At 54.7% G+C, this 17283-nt stretch overlaps 8 protein-coding genes across 8 annotated transcripts; 4 read left to right on the top strand and 4 right to left on the bottom strand.

Annotated features, from left to right (window-relative positions):
* Nucleotides 1–625: 625 nt before the first annotated feature.
* BAUCODRAFT_125366 (uncharacterized protein) lies at nucleotides 626–3918 on the bottom strand (the record flags this gene model as incomplete). Its single annotated transcript, XM_007681437.1, has 3 exons — nucleotides 626–973; nucleotides 1029–3130; nucleotides 3189–3918. 3 exons carry the CDS (start codon nucleotides 3916–3918, stop codon nucleotides 626–628), a joined length of 3180 nt encoding a protein of 1059 aa, XP_007679627.1.
* An 867-nt stretch (nucleotides 3919–4785) lies between these two features.
* Nucleotides 4786–5126, top strand: BAUCODRAFT_37193 (uncharacterized protein; the record flags this gene model as incomplete). The annotated part of the gene is made up of 1 exon (XM_007681070.1): nucleotides 4786–5126. A coding segment is annotated over exon 1 (272 nt), but the record flags the coding sequence as incomplete, so codon positions are not given.
* A 331-nt stretch (nucleotides 5127–5457) lies between these two features.
* Nucleotides 5458–6696, bottom strand: BAUCODRAFT_37192 (uncharacterized protein). The gene is made up of 2 exons (XM_007681069.1): nucleotides 5923–6696; nucleotides 5458–5865 (listed from the first exon to the last, which is right to left on the bottom strand). The coding sequence occupies exons 1-2, from the start codon at nucleotides 6402–6404 to the stop codon at nucleotides 5748–5750; spliced, it is 600 nt and encodes a 199-aa protein (XP_007679259.1). The 5' UTR covers nucleotides 6405–6696; the 3' UTR covers nucleotides 5458–5747.
* A 269-nt stretch (nucleotides 6697–6965) lies between these two features.
* On the top strand, nucleotides 6966–8561 carry BAUCODRAFT_26777 (uncharacterized protein; the record flags this gene model as incomplete). The annotated part of the gene is made up of 2 exons (XM_007680963.1): nucleotides 6966–7725; nucleotides 7771–8561. 2 exons carry the CDS (start codon nucleotides 6966–6968, stop codon nucleotides 8559–8561), a joined length of 1551 nt encoding a protein of 516 aa, XP_007679153.1.
* Nucleotides 8562–8639: 78 nt separating this feature from the next.
* On the bottom strand, nucleotides 8640–9675 carry BAUCODRAFT_150821 (uncharacterized protein; the record flags this gene model as incomplete). Its single annotated transcript, XM_007681436.1, has 3 exons — nucleotides 8640–8833; nucleotides 8885–9261; nucleotides 9314–9675. The coding sequence occupies 3 exons, from the start codon at nucleotides 9673–9675 to the stop codon at nucleotides 8640–8642; spliced, it is 933 nt and encodes a 310-aa protein (XP_007679626.1).
* A 1200-nt stretch (nucleotides 9676–10875) lies between these two features.
* Nucleotides 10876–12305, top strand: BAUCODRAFT_37187 (uncharacterized protein). Its single transcript, XM_007681068.1, has one exon. It carries the CDS (start codon nucleotides 10924–10926, stop codon nucleotides 12037–12039), a length of 1116 nt encoding a protein of 371 aa, XP_007679258.1. The 5' UTR covers nucleotides 10876–10923; the 3' UTR covers nucleotides 12040–12305.
* Nucleotides 12306–12695: 390 nt separating this feature from the next.
* On the top strand, nucleotides 12696–14895 carry BAUCODRAFT_75705 (uncharacterized protein; the record flags this gene model as incomplete). The annotated part of the gene is made up of 2 exons (XM_007681167.1): nucleotides 12696–12787; nucleotides 12840–14895. 2 exons carry the CDS (start codon nucleotides 12696–12698, stop codon nucleotides 14893–14895), a joined length of 2148 nt encoding a protein of 715 aa, XP_007679357.1.
* Nucleotides 14896–15037: 142 nt separating this feature from the next.
* On the bottom strand, nucleotides 15038–16842 carry BAUCODRAFT_125360 (uncharacterized protein; the record flags this gene model as incomplete). The annotated part of the gene is made up of 2 exons (XM_007681435.1): nucleotides 15038–16284; nucleotides 16752–16842. The coding sequence occupies 2 exons, from the start codon at nucleotides 16840–16842 to the stop codon at nucleotides 15038–15040; spliced, it is 1338 nt and encodes a 445-aa protein (XP_007679625.1).
* Nucleotides 16843–17283: the final 441 nt, after the last annotated feature.

Genomic DNA, 17283 nt, shown 5'->3' with positions numbered 1-17283 from the left:
CAGCGCATCGTTCTACAAAGAGTTGACTGGTGGCGCCGAGAGCCGAGTGCGGTTGTGCTACGGCGCCTTCTTCATGTGCTAAATTGTGTGCTCGAAGGCACCTTTGGCTGCCGAGCAGGCGGATGTGGAACGCATCGTAATTCCAATACGTTCAGCTACTTTCCGCTACGTACATCGAACCGCAAGCGTAACGTAGGAAACGGCAAAACACCGAGCTTGCGCTCTCGATCCCCGTGTCTCGCATCTGAACAGAATGTACGTTCCGTAACCGCACAAGCCGCCGAAACGTCTGTGATTGAATACCGCAGCCTGTGAACTGGAGCAAGTTGTTACATTGTCGCGAGGAAGGTAAAAGTGCGAGACAGGTCGCAAAATCAGCGCACGTGCGATCTTCGGGTCCACCGAGCCGTCAAGGGATCGTTCCTCGAGTTCTGCCGCAACTACAAAGCGCCTAAAAGCGTTCCGATCATTTTTGCACCACCCTAATCTATATCTATAATCGTCATGGCTTATGTCGTCGTTATGAATGCCTCAGCTCGTGTCAACGCCAGAATGGAAGTAATAGAAACAGCCGCAGCTGTTGAACGGAGTAAGCCAACAGGCTCGCAGGCCTTCCGGAAATGGGCTACAGATATGTCTGCACGCCAGTGATCGAACGATCCGTCTGCGAGTTGTACGGCTTGAATAGTAGTTTCATATCCAGAGTCAGATCGTCCAGGCCGTACTGATCGTCGATGTCGCCGACGGAGCCGATGTCGTGTCCCTTGTGCTCATTGTCGCCGAGGACGAAACCCTTGATACGTTTGAGCAGCGCCATGGTTTGCTGGAAACGCTTGTCTGGCGGAGTGGTCCAGTCGCTAGGGCGCTGGGATTGGTAGAAACTGCGGCCTAGATAAAAGAAGTGAACACCATCGCGGCTGAAGCCAAAGCGTCTTTGGCGGAGCTGGCCTGGCGGGTATTGCAGATCCATATCCTGCGAAACAGTCAGCATTTCAGTGAAGTCTGACGATCATTGTGGGGCCTCCTACCTGATCCCAAGCCCGCTTCCACTTATCAAGAGCTTTGCCGAGCCGCGTCCTCTCCTGCTGGACGGCCACAAGCTGCATGTTCATGCCATCGGTGGGCGTGACGTGGCCACTATTACTCGAGGACACGTTGCCGCTACGACCACCATGCATGTCCAGCCAGTCATTCTGCGACAATGGCGTCGCCGGGCTACTGCTGCCTGCGTTGAAGTTCATGCCTTGAAACTGCCCATCTGACGCCATCAACGTCTTCTGACATGCGATCAACCTCGTGATCAAGGCGTGTATAAGCACAAATTTGGAATACACATTAGTAGCATTCGGTTGGAAGGATGCAGTCGGGTCTAGGAGGGTGCGCATGGCCTCCCGCATGCCGGGCTGTTTCGGTCGACGCGTACCAGCGATGTGCTGGGCTTGTGCATGTACGCCGTGAAGGCCCAAAGCGTTTGCGCACTCCTGTGCATCCCCGGCGTCCCACGCTGCGTCATCTGCAGGTAGCATGAGTCGTACCTCCAAGGGATCGAATTGCGGCGTGTTGTTGAAGAACATGACCATGGCTGCGTCCGACAAGAACAGCATGTACAGTACGCGGTTGCGCTTCTCTTGTTCCAGCCACCCATACCAATTGAAGCTGTTCCCGTCAACGCTGGTAGTCATGTTGGAATGCAGCGGACTGTAAGCGTAATGGCCTTGTTCGGCCTGTTGCGTCATTCCCATCGCCTTCGCCAGATGTACCAAGGCCGGGAATTCGTTGCGCGCTGCCTGGCGCTGGTTGGCGTCTCCGTGCCACGTATAGATAGTCTGCAGCATAAGAAGCGCCTGAAGCTCTTCCACATCCCATGATTCGGCGCCAAGCCCGTTAGTAGAGCCGTTGATGTACCTCGAATATATGCTGCTGTTGTTGAACACCGTCATCTTGACAAAGTCCATCATGAGCCGCACCCTGCTCACATCCATCTGCGGACTGTACACCGCGCCGATACACAGCATCGCCAGCACCAGCGCATTGTTTGCTTCCGTTAACTTGAAGGTCGGCATGTGTAAGACCGGCCAATGTCCTTGGTAGGACTTGAAGTGTTCCGCAAAGTGCTTGATATTCTCAGCCGTCAGACAAGCCTTGACAATGGCAGACGAGTCGTCACCAGGCGTCGTGTCTGCTCCGTTGGGAAAGCAGTAGTGCATCAAGCTGTCCACTTTGGCTTGCAGCGGGTCATCCACGCTCCAGTTAGGAAAGCCAGGTAATATGCCGTTCTCGTGGTCTACTCCGTACTCGCTCCCGAACGCGCTAGGGTGCGAGTACAGACTCCCTAAAAAAGAATCGTTACTCATATCGTTATGCATGTTGTTGAAATTCGGTTTCACGTCGTTCGTCACATCTGTCTTGGTGTGCATCATTCCGTGTGAGCTCGCGTTCGCAGGCTGGCTCGACATGAAGCCATCCTGGCCACCTTGATTGAACATGCGACTCCAGTCTGTCGGACCGGTGCCGCCGCCTCCATCACCGTTCGTACTGTGCTGGTAAGCGTTGTTATTGTGGCTGGTATCGTACCGCGAGCTCGGATGGCCTAAAAAAGACATCTGCTGCTGGTTGTATGTACTTCCGTTCATCTGCGGCTGGCTGTAAGCGTAATTTGGAGGCATTTGACCGCCGTTCGAGACATTGTGCATGGCATAAGCACTCATATTGGGCTGGTAACTCGCGGCAGAAGTTCCCATTTGGTCGTTGCCGGATGCGTTCGAGCCCAATATACCGAGTCCAGCCACACTATTGCGGTGGCTCATGTTGTTTGGCGTCACCAAGCTGTTCGCCCGTGTAGACCGTCCCGACATGTCACCTGCCACTGTTGGACTGCTCACCATGCCGTTCGCATACGGTGGGCCGGACCCAGCAACTTCTGGAAGGCCTGCCAGTCCGATGGGGCCTTCTTGCTGGCTTATGGAGAGCCGATTACCAGCATTGTTGTTGCGACGTTGATGAGCGAGGTGATTGGCGCCTGTCGGGTTGCCGCGTCGGATTGAGCACTTTTGGAAGTGGCGCTTCAAGATGTCACTCCGGGAGAAGGTATCTTTACAGAGATGACACATGTACGGCCGGTCGCCGGTATCTGAGATAGCAACATTAGTACACATCAAGTCTGTGGTGAAGGACCGGCCGTGACTTACGCCTTAGGAGATGTCTCTTCAGATGCTTAGCATGCAGATAGGTCTTGTTGCAATGCGGACACGGAAACTTGCCGTCTGCATCCTTCTGCGGTATCATGCTCTTTCCAGTCGCGCCTTGTGCAGGCGGATTAGGACGGCCAGGAGCGGTTGGAAGAACCCCGCGGCGGCCTTGCGAGCCAACAACGTGCGTGGGCGCATCGTCACCTTGCTGCCCGAAGGAGGATTGTTGGCCTAGCTGCGTAGCGCCTGTAAGACTCGGTAGACCGTTCATTGGACCTACGGCACCACCTGGAGGCATCGGTCTTAAGCTTGGGAGCCCTTGCGTAGCGGTCGATGACGGTAATGACGCACCTGTCGAGGATGGATACATGTTCGACTGCGCCAAATTATAAGGCTGCGCAAAGGATGATGGCGGGAGCATGCCACCCTGCGTATGCGCTGGGGACATGGTAGCGTATGAGCTGGTCGCACTTTGCGGCATGGTCATTGACGGGGTATGCGGCGTTGTCGGCGTGTGCGCCGCACTACCTGGATGCATGTACGACAGGTTGCCGAACTGGCCGCCATTCTGGCTCTGCAGAGGTGGTAGGGTTGGGTGCGACTGCGAATCAGTATGCTGTGTCGACCCGGAGAGGTTGCCGAAGGATCCGAGCCCTTGCTGCTGTGCGCCGGCTTGCTGGGACTGCTGACCTTGACCATACCCCATGTACTGATTGAACGAGCTGTCCATGACTCTAGATGCTATGGATAGCAGTGCGGAGACCGGGGGGAGTGGATACTACGGAAAGGGTACTGGGTGGTTGGTCCCTCTGCCTCATCGGAGAATGACGTGATGCTTTTAGAGCGACAGGACGGAAGCCGAGCGCCTCCAAGGGTAGCTATCAAACTGCAGTGCCAGACGTGCAGCAAGCGCGGACGCGCAAGAAATGAAGTTAACAAGGCAGGCGTGCGGCAGTAAGACGGGGATGTTGTGCTTCTGCGAGAAAATCTTGGCCGCGGGACGGATCTCGAGGTAATCCCGGAGGTTGCTCGGTGTGCCAAGGCCGCCCAACCGCTTAGTCACCTGCGGTCGCAAGCTGTGAGGCGAAAGTGATGACCTGATGATGATGAGAGTGGTGATGGCTCGTCAGACACGTCCAGCACGAGCTTCGAGGGTCGTGTAAAGCGTGTCAGTGTGCAAATCGCACTCGGCAGTCTGCAGGTGATGCCGCAATAGCCTTAGTTTAGATCGCCGGCGAGGCGTTTGTCCCCTCGAAAGGTGCGTGGGCAAGGTGGAGCTATCCGCACAGTGGGACTGCTCGCGGGTCCAGGAACACAATGCACGTCGCGGAAGATTGCGTCTATCGTATGCACTGCAGGTAATGTTTGCGGGTCCCGCGCCGTTCGATGGTGGTCCGTCGAAGAAGGGTGTTGCGGTGATGTGTATGGGAGAAGGACGCAGAAGACGTTGAGAGCGAAAAAGCTGTCCCCGAAGCGTGACAGCCGTGACGACAGCACCTGGGCGACTTTAGAGTTTTGCAGGGCTCGGCATCAACAGCGACTGGCCCGTTCACCAACACCTATGCGCGCCAGCAGTAGACGACGGCGTAACGGCGGCCGCCATATAACCTGCCTTTCCGGTTCTTCCCAAACAATACATGCTAGTTGGCGTCATCACATATACGCCTTTCAGCCTATCTACCTCCTATGATCGCAACAAGCATTCGACGGCGCATAAGGGAGGCGCTTACGACGGGAGCTTTGCGGCAAGGTTTGCCGTTACGATGATGAGCAGGGTGCGTGAAGCTTGCTTCCTGCGCCCACCTCTCACGGTGTTGACGATGACAACTGCAGCCAAGCACAACGGTCTGCCGCCTATTTCCCGCCTGCTTTCCAGGTGCATGTCACGCTCAGATGGAAACGCCAGTGATTAATGAACCGTTGGCGGCTGATGTGCTACAGGGTTGGCCATGCATTCGCGGCATCATCCGGCACGGCCGACGAGCCCTTGCTTCGCAAAAGATGGCACTGACTCTCTGCTGCTTCTGGCAAATGCAGGCTCGTTTAGATCTTCGCGCTGAAGCGGCAGAAATGGCAGCTTACAAACATCAACGCGTCTTCGATGTGCATTGCTAGTGCGGTGCCCCCACGACAACACCAGCCGTTGAGATTCTTTGCGAGGTGGTTAGGAGACCGGAGCGACATGCACACTTCTTCCCGATGGCGTTCCCTCATCTCGCCTCGGCATTGGCACGGCACTGGCAACCGACATGGCGCCTACGCTTTGTTTGGTGAATGATGATAGGCGATTCAACGCGTCTTCGCGAAACAATAACATGAATCAATAGATCGGTCGAAAAACACTCAGCCACCTATTCTGCAGCCACTCGGTCGGTGTCGCGGACGGATGTCTCCCCAAGGATACCGTCGTATAACGTGTTCCGGCCGTTGAGCCCACGCACTTGCTATTGAGCGCGCCTTTAGATTTTCTCGGTCATCTGTCTTCGCTGCTTGTAACCATCTACCAGGTTTGCGGCACAGCCCCCGTGCATAGAGCGGTCATTGCCTTCCGGACTTTGATCAACCTTTTTGGCCCCAAGATAACGTCTTATCAATACCTTCCTCTGTATTCTGTGTGCCGTGCAGGCTCACGCTCAGCTCGGGCTTCTTCGCGATGGTCTGCAAGACGACGCAGTATCTGAGAGCAACGTCAGCGCTTCGCTCAAGACACCGAACCTTTTGATAAATTGCATACCGCTCCGTCAGCTTGCCTAGCTTCTCAATCTTTTCCTCCGGTACCTCAGCGCCAGGCTGAAGCTTCAGATCAAACTCCAGCCGAATAGCTCTGAAACCTACGGGCGCGTTGCGATCCACGCCCATGGTCCCCTTGAAGTCGAGGTCGCCCTCCGCTTTGACCGTACCACTCTTGATTGGGATGTCGAGCGCAGTCGCAACCGCTTTCAGCGTAACTCCTGCGCATGCCACCAAGGCTTCCAGCAGCATGTCGCCTGAGCATAATTCACCGGAGACGTCTGGGTCGTCACCTCCAGCTTTTTGATGCAGCCCTGCGATCTTCTGCTTGGCGTCGTGGACAGCTTTGCCGGTATTGATTTTGCAGGTAATGCTACTCGAGTCGAGCGTGCCCGAAGATGACAAGGTGACGACCGCACTTGACGGATCCTGCTTATATTGATCTTTGATAGGGGCCTGTTTCTCTCGAAGAGCGGCTGCAGCCATTGCACAATTGATATATAGGAAGTGGAGGTTGTACTTCTTCAACCCTCAAACACGGTCTGAGTTGTAGGCTTGGTGTCCTTTCTTTGTTGTTTCTCCTTCTTTGGACAACATCAACGCCCCCTGCCAATTCCAGAGCGCATCCATAACAGTCAAGGCCAGAGCGACCCCACCAGCTAACCCCTCCATATCCCCATTGCGGATCCTTAAGCCCGAGAAAGCCGACCATATCACAACGCGGATTAATTGTTCACTTGCGAATGCGCTGCGAGAACAGCACCTCGAGGCCTCTCGAGCACTCTAATGGGGCTACACAATGTCACTGCGAGCTCGCACTCGGTCTGCAACCCCCGACAACGTGGTCCAGGCGTCAACGACGGCGGGATACCGGAAACGGTAATATTATTTCACCGCAGCTCATCCTCTTCCCCTCGCGTTCACAACGTGCCGACTCCCATGATATCGCGGCGTGAGAGCCTTCACAGTATACAGCAACCACGAGTCTCCGGTAGTATGCTCAGATGACCAATTGAAAAGCGAGTAAGAAGCCTTCCCTCATTCCACATGGCGGTCGTGGTTACGCAAACTATTCCTTTCGATCAATCCGTTCTCGAATTTCAGAATGGGTCACGGTGGCACACTCTCCTACCTCTCGTTCGGCCGACCTTATTGTCAAAGCGAACAAGTAAAGGTCAGGCTATCCTTATCGATCAGGATCATGCAAAGGGCACCTCTGTAAAAGTCGTCGTGCTCAGCGGCGCCGGCAATTTATCGAGCAAGCTTCTGGACGAGCGCAATGTTACTGCTGTTGCTATTGGTCATGCTGGAGACCAACCGCTTATTGCCCACAATCTCCAGCAAGATCTGCAAGCTCTGGGCATTTCCTCAAGTCAAGGCATCGTAGTCCTACGAGCTGGCAACAAGAGAAAAATCGAATTGCACGGAGATCAAATCCTCGAGGTTGAGGCAGGAAGTGAACTGGAGCTGGACCATATTTTGCATCTTCTTGCCAACGCAGAAGAGTCGTGCAGGTCATCAACCGACGATGTTGCGGAACTGCTTAAGCAGTTCACAAAGCGAGCAAGCACTGCCCATTCACGATTTCATACTGAGAAGGCAGAAGGCAACCCATCAGTACTGCATACCTCCGGTCCTGCAGGCTTTGAGAAGGCAAGGCATGCGGTAGAGCGTGACCTTACGCATGTTATGAAGGCCCACGCTTCGCGGGAGGAGCAGGTCGTGTATAGCGTGCATTTCTCGGATGTCAACGGACTCAGCCGCTTGGAGAATTATATCATCGCTGGGGAGGTTGCAAAGTACTTTGGTATGCATGAGTCAAACTCGCAATGTGCGGTAGAAAACTAACAAGAGGAAGAGTCGCAGAACGTACCATACCGACTGTCGCATTCAACCATCCTTGACCACTCAAATGCTGCAAGAGGCTTCAGCATCTCGATCTGCCCGGTCTCGAGCGAGTACCTGGCCGCACAGCCTAAACCACAACCGCACAAAGCATCACCATCCCAGGACAACGCAAGCCTGCAGAAGAACTTCACACCTTCGAAGGCGCAAATGACTTTTAATGATGGCACAATTCGGAAGCGAATCGAAGCTGGCTGCAATGCAGTCATCGAGGCGGAGCCGACAATCACAGAGTACGACACTATCGTCGGAGACGGTGACTGTGGTTACACACTCCGAGATGGTGCAAAGCAGGTATTGACGTTTATCAAGGGCAAGGATCTCTCGCGGCTCCCGGAGATGGTTGGACAGCTTGTGAACGAGCTGGAAGTCAACATGGGAGGCACATCCGGCGCCTTATACTGCATTTATTTGACCGCTCTAGCCAGTGCTCTGGCCACAGAGACAAGCGTTGCAAAGGCGCTGAAGGCAGCTGCGGAGCAACTGATGAAGTATACGCGAGCAAGAGTTGGCGATCGAACAATGATGGATGCGCTGTTGCCGTTTATCAAGACACTGGTGAACGGCGAGGATGCCGAGAAGGCTGTCCAGGCGGCGCATGAGGGCGTGGAAGGCACGAAACGGATGGAGGCCAAGCTTGGAAGGAGCACGTACTTGGATGAAAGCGCGACACGTGGTGTGCCAGATCCTGGAGCTTATGGGTTGTACATCCTGCTGAAGGGTATGTCGGCTGCCTAATTCCGCATTCATTACGAGCTTAAACCATTAAAGGCATAGTCTGCCGCCGCACCGGAACATGAATACATTTTGACGTTCTTACACCGAGCTCATGCCTTCCGTATCGCTGCTGTTACCAAGCTTCTCCGATGTGCTCACGAGCCCTTGACTTTCTTTTGGAAAGCACCAGCCGGGATGCAGGATGTTAAGCGCCAAAGCAGCGATACCGATGGGTAGGCTGTCGAGACAGATGAAGAGGTACTCGTTGCGAAGGATCGGGTTGTTGACCCAGCCTATTGTCCTGTCAGCCATATGTCCTTATCAGTCACAAAGGACATGCTTACCTCCGACAAGCTCAGCAACCCTGTAAGCGCATCTAATCTCGATACAAAGCCAAGCCAGCCACAGGCCACCGACGAACAGTTTGAAGCGGAGCGAGCTTCGTAACTCTGCTGTTGCCGGGTTGAGGTTTTCGCGGTTGCGGAACACTGCGAAGGCGTAGTCTGCTGCGAGCATGCCGAAGACCAGTAATGTGAAAACTTGCAACACCAATCCGGCAATCATGACATTGGTACCCGCGTTCAGTAAGCTCATGTCGCTGGACACGGACGCAAGGGCGCCACCAACGGCCTGGAGGACGATCGAGAACAAGTCGCACGATATGAAGATGTAAGTGTACAGCGCTGGGCGTAGCCTGCTGAAGTCCGCACCGAACGTCAGGCTGTATAGCTATTAGCGGACGCAGTAAGACAATAATCGTTCAGGGAACTGACCAGATATGCTTCAGCGTGTAGTAAACGCCCGCAGCATAAAACGCCGGGGCGAACGTGAGCAGCACCACAGACATCTTGAACCCAACGTCGGAGAATGGATCTTTCCAAAGCAAGAGCTTTGCCACGTAGCCTAGCACCTCGCTAAAGCCACCGAGAACCATGGCCCAGGTGAAGAATCGCGTCTTCGTTCGGACGCCTTGCCAGATAAAGATGCAGGCAGAGAGTGCGAACAAGATCAGGAAGAAGACTGTAGCACCCAGGTTTGGTCGGTAGCCATATACTGATTGGATCACCGGACAGGTTGCTTGCGTGCAGCCCCTGTTTTGGTCTGCACGCGCTGCTAGATGCGCGAAGACGTCCATTGTGAAGTGGAGCGGTTACCGGACCAGGGGCTTTTGGAGGTAAACGAGTATCGCTTGCGCTGGAGGACAGTTGGCTGCTATCCCGGTGTATGGGCGTGATGTGTTAGAGATGAAAGACTACCTACCGGAGAGCAGGCGTCAATATATACACAGCACTACCAAGGCGTCCAAGTCGTCATTGCGAGGAGATGCGACTCCTTACGTGGAACTGTATGCGAGCTCCAGCAGCCGTACTGCGAGCACCTTGGCAGCCTGCCGCGCTGTCTGCCACAACACCTACAACTGTAGCTGTATGCGAACCTTGGGTCTTGGCCGACAGGCACGAACGCGAGCCCCCCCTGCCGGATCGTATGACAGTGATTGGGTGGAAGTGGAACCCTTCGCGATAGATTCCCAGAACTGCTTAGTCTTCGAGGCTCAGTGTCATTGGTCATCGCTGCTGGGCTTTGCGAGTCCACGATTTTAGTACGTTCATATGTGATCCACGCAGGTGGCTACTGTAAGTGCCAGAGATGGTCTTTAAGATAGCTGTACAATACATCAGTTCTTCCTGGCTTGGTTTTCCACAGCGAAACTGTAATCCCGAGCGTCACTAAATATGGGCAACGACCGCAACGCGTAAAGTCACCGATGTACATGAGCCTTGATAGTGGCTCTTGGCACTGCAATGTCATCTATCTCGCGCACCGCAGAGCAATGTTGCCATGCGGCCCGTCACATCGTTTCTATGCGGAGTCTCCACGGGAACAGCATGCAGTACAGGAACTTAATGCGAGAGACCTGGGTATCTCCCAACGCCGACAAGCTGGAGGGTTAAATGCAGAAGAAATGCCCCGAGGGGAAGCTGCATTTTGCCGGCCGACCGGCCTTCTTTGTGCCGAGCTCACAGAGTTTGGTTGGATCTCGGTGTTTGATGACGGGAAGCATGCAGGTGCAGCGAATGCTCCTTCCAAGCACATATTTTCCCTAATGGCTACGGACACCAAATAACTCCCATCACGGCTTGCAAAGATTGTCTGACAAGATCAGTATTTTTGTTCCGCGAAGATGGCCTCAAGTAAGCCAACGATCGGCTTCGCAGGCCTAGGAGCAATGGGAGGTGGTATGGCGACCAACCTCGTCAAGAATGGCTTTTCAGTAACTGGCTTCGACGTATATCAACCCCTTGTCGACAAGTTCGTTCAAGCAGGTGGCAAAGCCGCCAAGACGCCGAAGGATGCAGCTTCCGGTGCCGACTTCTTCGTCTCCATGGTCGCCAACGCCGCGCAGAACGCAAGCTTGCTCTTCGACGGGGAAGACTGCGTCTCTAAAGGCCTTGGCAAGGGGAAGACGTTCATCCTCTGCTCAACAACTCCGCCATCGTTCCTCCACGAGCTCCGGAAACGGTTAGACGAGGAAGCTGGAAGATCCGACATCAAGCTCCTGGACTGCCCGGTCTCGGGTGGCACGCTTAGAGCAGCAGACGGCACTTTGTCCATTTTTTCTTCTGGCCCTGATAGTGATTTGGACGCTGCGAAGGAAGTCCTAGAATGCATGTCTGGGAACCTGTACCGTATGGGAGGCATCAGCAACGGCACGAAGACGAAGACGATTCACCAGCTGTTGGCTGCAACCAACATCATTACGGCCTCCGAAGCGATGGGTCTGGCTGCGACCGTCGGTCTGAACACGAAAGCGGTCATGGAGCACGTCCAGAAGTCGGACGGCGATAGCTTCATGTTTTCCAACAGGGCACCACATATGATCAATAACGACTGGCACCCTTATTCCGCGCTTGGTATCATTCTGAAAGATACTGGCATTGTCACCGATACTGCTCGAGCCGAGCAATTTCCGGCTCCGTTGGCTAACACTGCACACTATACTTACCTTCAAGGCGTGCAAGCTGGGATGCTCAAGGACGATGACGCCAAACTTGTCCAGCTCTACCTACCGGACAGCCAAGGTGATCTCGTTTCGAAGATGGCCGAGGCAGACGTGAAGATGGCGTCTTCTCATCAAGTCAGCAAAGACACCGTTGCTGACCTGCTTTGTGGCATTCACTTGGCTGCATCTGTTGAGGGCATGGCCTTCTGCCAGCACCTAAAGGGCATTGACAGCAAGCTCATGTGCGAGATCATTTCGAAAGCCGCTGGCTGGAATGCTATGTTCACAAAATGCATCCCCGGTATGCTGGAGAAAGACTCCTGGACGCTAGCGGACTGCCCCGAGGCTGAGGACGTTGGCCGAAAGCTGTCGGATGCTGTGAACAAGTGCAGGCAGATTGGCTACCCTTGTCCCATGGCCGCAGCGGCACTGCAACAATTTCACTTTGCAAGCCTCAGAGACAAGAAGCTTACAAGTTTAAGTAGGCATGATCGGTAGCTCTGTGAAATCCACAAGCTTCGCTATTGCGGCATACTGATTGCAGGACTTGACGGCGGCGAGGAATTTGTTCGAACACTCTCAGCCAAACGTGCAGCGGCCGATGGTAGACGGGGAACCACAACAGATACCAGAGCGGCAGGTGCGGCCTCAATCATCGGAGCCACGTCTTCCCATGAAAAGGGATTGCTGTCACTTCGTACGCTACTCTCCCCATATGTGTAGTTTCGCCTCATGCCCGCATTTAGAAAAGCGCCTTAGCCAGATGCCCCTTCGACCGACCCCAGCTTTTCCATGCTCCCGGCTTTCCGTAAGGAGCAATCCTACTTTATTTCCGCCACACAACCTCTCCTACTCTGCGGTACAGCTATGAGTACCTCTTCGTCACAGGGAACTCAAAAGGCAATGCCACAGGCGGCTCAAGGTAGGTTACGTTACTTCCTGCACTCTCACTCACACATCCTTCCCTCTGTTCTGTAGTCGACCATTCACTCTCAATAAGCCAACTTCATCGGATTCTCTTCGACATTGCCTGCGACATGGCGCCCTCAGCGGTACAAGTAGGAACAAATGACGTCGATCACCTACCACTTAAGCTGAATGGGGCGCAAACTGGAACGAATGGCGATGCGAAGCACGTGGAGGACGTGGAGATGATGGAGCCTAACGACAGGACTCAATACGTAGTTCGATGCTACCGCGCACTAATTGCAGATCTATGCCAGCAATTCAACATGGGCCACCCAGGGTATTATAATCCTACATTGTGGATCGAAACGTCATGACTGACCATATATCAGCTCGGCGATGGGTATGGCAGCAATCGGCGTAGCGCTCTGGAAGTATGTGATGAAGTACTCGCCCAAGAACGCCGACTTCTTCAACCGAGACCGCTTCGTCCTTTCCAATGGCCATGCGTGCCTGTTCCAATACACGTTCCTACATTTGACGGGATACCAAGCCATGACCTTTGAGCAACTATCTAGCTATCACAGCGAGCGATGGGACTCCTACACGCCTGGCCACCCGGAGATCGAGCATGAGGGCATCGAAGTCACGACTGGACCGCTAGGCCAGGGTATCGCCAACGCTGTAGGCCTGGCGATGGCGACGAAGCATCTTGGCGCTGTCTACAACCGGCCTGGCTTCGAAATGGTCAACAACATGACGTGGGTTACGATCGGCGACGCATGCCTGCAAGAAGGCGTCGGCATGGAAGCGATTCAACTTGCCGGACATTGGAGACTCGACAATCTCTGTGTGATCTACGACAACAACCAGATCACCTGTGACGGCTCAGTCGACATATGCATGGCGGAAGACGTCAACATGAAAATGCGCGCCAGCGGTTTCGAAGTGCTCGAGGTCGAAGACGGCAACCATGACGTCGAAAGCATTGTCAAGGCGCTTGTGGCTGCCCGGGCTAACAAGAAGAGGCCAACGTTCATCAATATCAAGACCACGATCGGCGTCGGCAGTAAAAAGCAAGGCATAGCTGACGTTCATGGCGCGCCGCTTGGCAAGGAGGATGTAGCTCACATCAAGGAGAGCTTTGGACTCGACTCCAGCAAAATTCTAGAGGTGCCGCAAGAAGTGTATGACTTCTTCCGGGAGGCCGTTCCGCGTGGGCAGCAGCTCGAGAAGGACTGGAATGGCTTGCTTTCTAAGTATAGTAAAGAGCACCCAGATCTGGCGGCGGACCTCAAGAAGCGCATGAATGGAGAGATGCTTGACGACTGGACAAAGTACATCCCGAAGAAGGAGGACTTCCCCACTGAGCCGACACCATCACGCAAGTCAGCTGGGGCAGTCTGCAACCCGCTGGCGAAGAACGTAGGTAACTTCATGGTCGGCACGGCTGACCTCACACCCTCGGTCAACATGGCTTGGAAGGGTAAGGTCGACTTCCAACATCCAGATCTTCGAACTGCTTGCGGCATCAATGGCGACTACACTGGTCGCTACCTCCACTGGGGTATCCGCGAGCACGCCATGGCATCCGTGTCGAACGGTATGGCGGCGTTCAAGAAGGGATGCATCCTGCCGGTCACGTCTAGCTTCTTCATGTTCTACATCTACGCAGCGCCGGGAGTGCGGATGGGTGCGCTGCAGAGTCTGCAGGTCATCCACATTGCTACCCACGACTCCATCGGCACGGGTGAAGACGGACCGACGCATCAGCCCATCGAGCTTGCGGCGCTGTACAGGGCTATGCCAAACTTCCTCTATATCCGCCCTTGTGATGGCGAAGAGGCGGCTGGTGCCTTCATTGCCGCTGTCGGCGCCAAAAACACGCCTTCCATGATCTCCGTTGCGCGCCAGAACGTCGAGCAGTTCCCGAAGTATTCGAGCCGCGAGGGCGTGCAGAAGGGAGCCTATGTCTTCATCGAGGAGCAAGATGCGGACGTCACGCTTATCGGTGTCGGCGCAGAGATGACCTTCGCAGTCGGCGCCGCGAAGGTATTGAAGGACAAGCACGGTATCAAGGCTCGCATCGTCAGCTTCCCGTCGCAACGTCTCTTCGAGGAGCAACCGATAGAATACAAGCGTGAAGTCCTGCAATATCGCTCCAACGCACCGCGCGTCATCATCGAAGCATATACTGTCAACGGCTGGGAACGGTACGCCGATGCTGGGTACTCGATGCACACTTTCGGCCATTCTTTGCCACGACAATATGTGTATGGCCGCTTCAACTTCGACAACGACAAGATCGCCGCCAAGATCCAGCCATTGGTGCAGGAGGTGAAGAAGAACGGTATCGAGAGCCTGAGGGGAGAGTTCCGGGATCTCAATACCGACTACCCGCGCGACGTCTTTCATAGCGCGTTTGGAACCAGTCATGTAGTGTCATAAGGTAGACAATGGAGGGAGTTGTGATGCATTGAAGGTTCTGCGATGGTTGCTTCTCTGCATTAACAATTGCTGTATGATAATGCGCCGTCGGGTACACGTACAAAGTGCGGCTTACTGTACATTTCTATGCACTCTGATCGGCTTACTGGATGCTCTTCTTTCCCTGCTTCATCGCCTCGCGCATCTCCTGCTTCCACCTCGTAGCCGTACCAACGCCGCCGTACATCATCGCAGTGTACATCTGGCAAACGCTAGCACCAGCGTTCAATATCTCAAGACACTGCTTGCCATTCGTAATCCCGCCCGTTGCGAACAGTACTTTCGAGTCTTCCAACTTCGAGCGATACCGCTTAACCAGCTTCAGCGTTCGCTCGAACATCTGCGGGCCGGAGTACCCTCCAATCTCGGTAAGCAGCTTCTCCTCATGCGCCGGCATGATGTAGCCCACCGGTACTGCATCTGGACGCTTCTTGGTCGTGTTGCCGACAATGACACCGTCTACGCCAGCTGCTGCAACGGCGGAGCAGATGCCGCCGATTTGTTCATCGCTATCCTCGTCCGGTGATACCTTTACCATAACCGCTGGCTTTCCTTTCCGTGGCGTGGCTTTTGCGGCTCCTACAACTGCTGTGAGGATCTTGGTCAAGGGTTCGGTCGCTTGCAGGTCCCGAAGGCCTGGTGTATTTGGTGACGAGACGTTGACGACAAGAATGTCTGCGTATTTGCCTAGCATGTTGACGCACTGCACGTAGTCGTTGGCGACGGCATTGATATCATTGTCCGGCGTCGCCTTATTCTTCGCTATCTGCACGGCAAGTAACTTCCCAGGTACGAGGCTTCCTGGTGGCACCTCTGCTTCGCCGTCGAGCACGATCCGCTCCGACTCAGGCTCGAGCCCGAGACCATGGTCGTACGCAAATTGCCGAACACGTTCTCGCAGCTGCATAGCGACATGCTCGGCGCCTTCCGAGTTGAGCCCGTAACGGTTGATCAAAGCATTCTGTGAAGGTATTCTGAAGACTCGTGGCTTGTCGTTGCCTGTTTGCGGCATCGGCGTCACTCCGCCAACTTCAACGATCGCTGGACCAAGCGCCAGCAGCGCGGAAGGTATCTCCGCATTCTTGTCTATGCCCGCTGACGTGCCTACTGGATTGTCCAGTGTGTATCCGAACACCTCGATCTGCAAATCGCCCTTTCGCCGGTCATGATCACCACGCTCACGAGGGTGTAAGTTGAAGTTATAGAGACCTTTGATATAGCGAATGCCCGCGTGATGTGCCTCCTCCGGATCCGTGTGCAGTATGCGAAGTGTAGGTACAACCACCCACTGATGTATGCTTGCCCGTGTGTCTGTTATGTACAGATACCCAAACCCCAAGAGAAGTACGCCTACCGTGCCGGTAATCCAGCGGGAAACGGTTGACGCCGCGGTAGAAGCGGTCGACTGATAGCGGTGCGTGGGCCGAGACGATATCGAAAGGTGGCCCAAGCCTGGCCGTCGGACCTGGCGTAGGAGTTGTGCGGATCTGAGGGTTGCAACCGGCGCGAGGCGTAGTGAGCCTGGCATTATGAAGGTCAAAGGTTGAAGGTTGAAAGGTAGGGAGGCGTTTCAATAGCGACCACTCGCTACTGCCGAGAGAACCCGATCATGTTGGAGTCAGTCAATGACCGCACGCTCTGCCAGAAGCCGGCTCACTTGATGCTAACGTATGTGCCTGTACAAACGAACTCTAAGCTGCCTCTGTCTGCGAAGCCAATGGCGACGCCATTGGCTTGCATCGGCCCGAGCTCCGGTTTGACATCACGGCTCCATCAGACTTCACCTTCCTGCCTTCATGACTGTCTCGGCTACCTACAACCTATTGTAAACCGTGCATACACGGCCCATAATATGGCACTACGTACACTCGGGCCCAAAGCGGCCGCAGCGCTGGACGAGGAGCTCATGTCCAGCGGCGCCTTCAGCGTCGACCAGCTGATGGAACTAGCCGGTCTCGCTGTTTCACAGACAATGTACACGCTCTCGCCACCGCACACATCCCCAAATGTACTCGTAGCGTGTGGTCCTGGTAACAATGGCGGAGACGGCCTGGTCGCTGCTCGCCATCTTCACTACTTCGGATACAAGCCAACCATGTACTACCCTAAGCAGAGCAAGAATGAACTGTATAAGCGGCTGCGGACGCAACTAGAGCAGCTGAAGATTCCGTTTACGGACGACTTCACAGGGACTCTAGGCAAGAGCGACTGGATCATTGACGCCATCTTCGGCTTCTCCTTCAGTGGCGAGGTCAGGGAGCCGTTTCCGGGAGTCATCAAGGCGCTAGCTGAGAGTAAGGTGCCCGTTCTGGCTGTCGATGCGCCTTCGAGCTGGAACATCGAAGAAGG

The sequence above is a fragment of the Baudoinia panamericana genome, assembly GCF_000338955.1.
Source record: "Baudoinia panamericana UAMH 10762 unplaced genomic scaffold BAUCOscaffold_11, whole genome shotgun sequence".
NCBI lineage: Eukaryota > Fungi > Ascomycota > Dothideomycetes > Mycosphaerellales > Teratosphaeriaceae > Baudoinia > Baudoinia panamericana.
The sequence above is the reverse complement of the archived record's forward strand: the minus strand, read 5'-3'. Positions and strand labels throughout refer to the sequence as shown.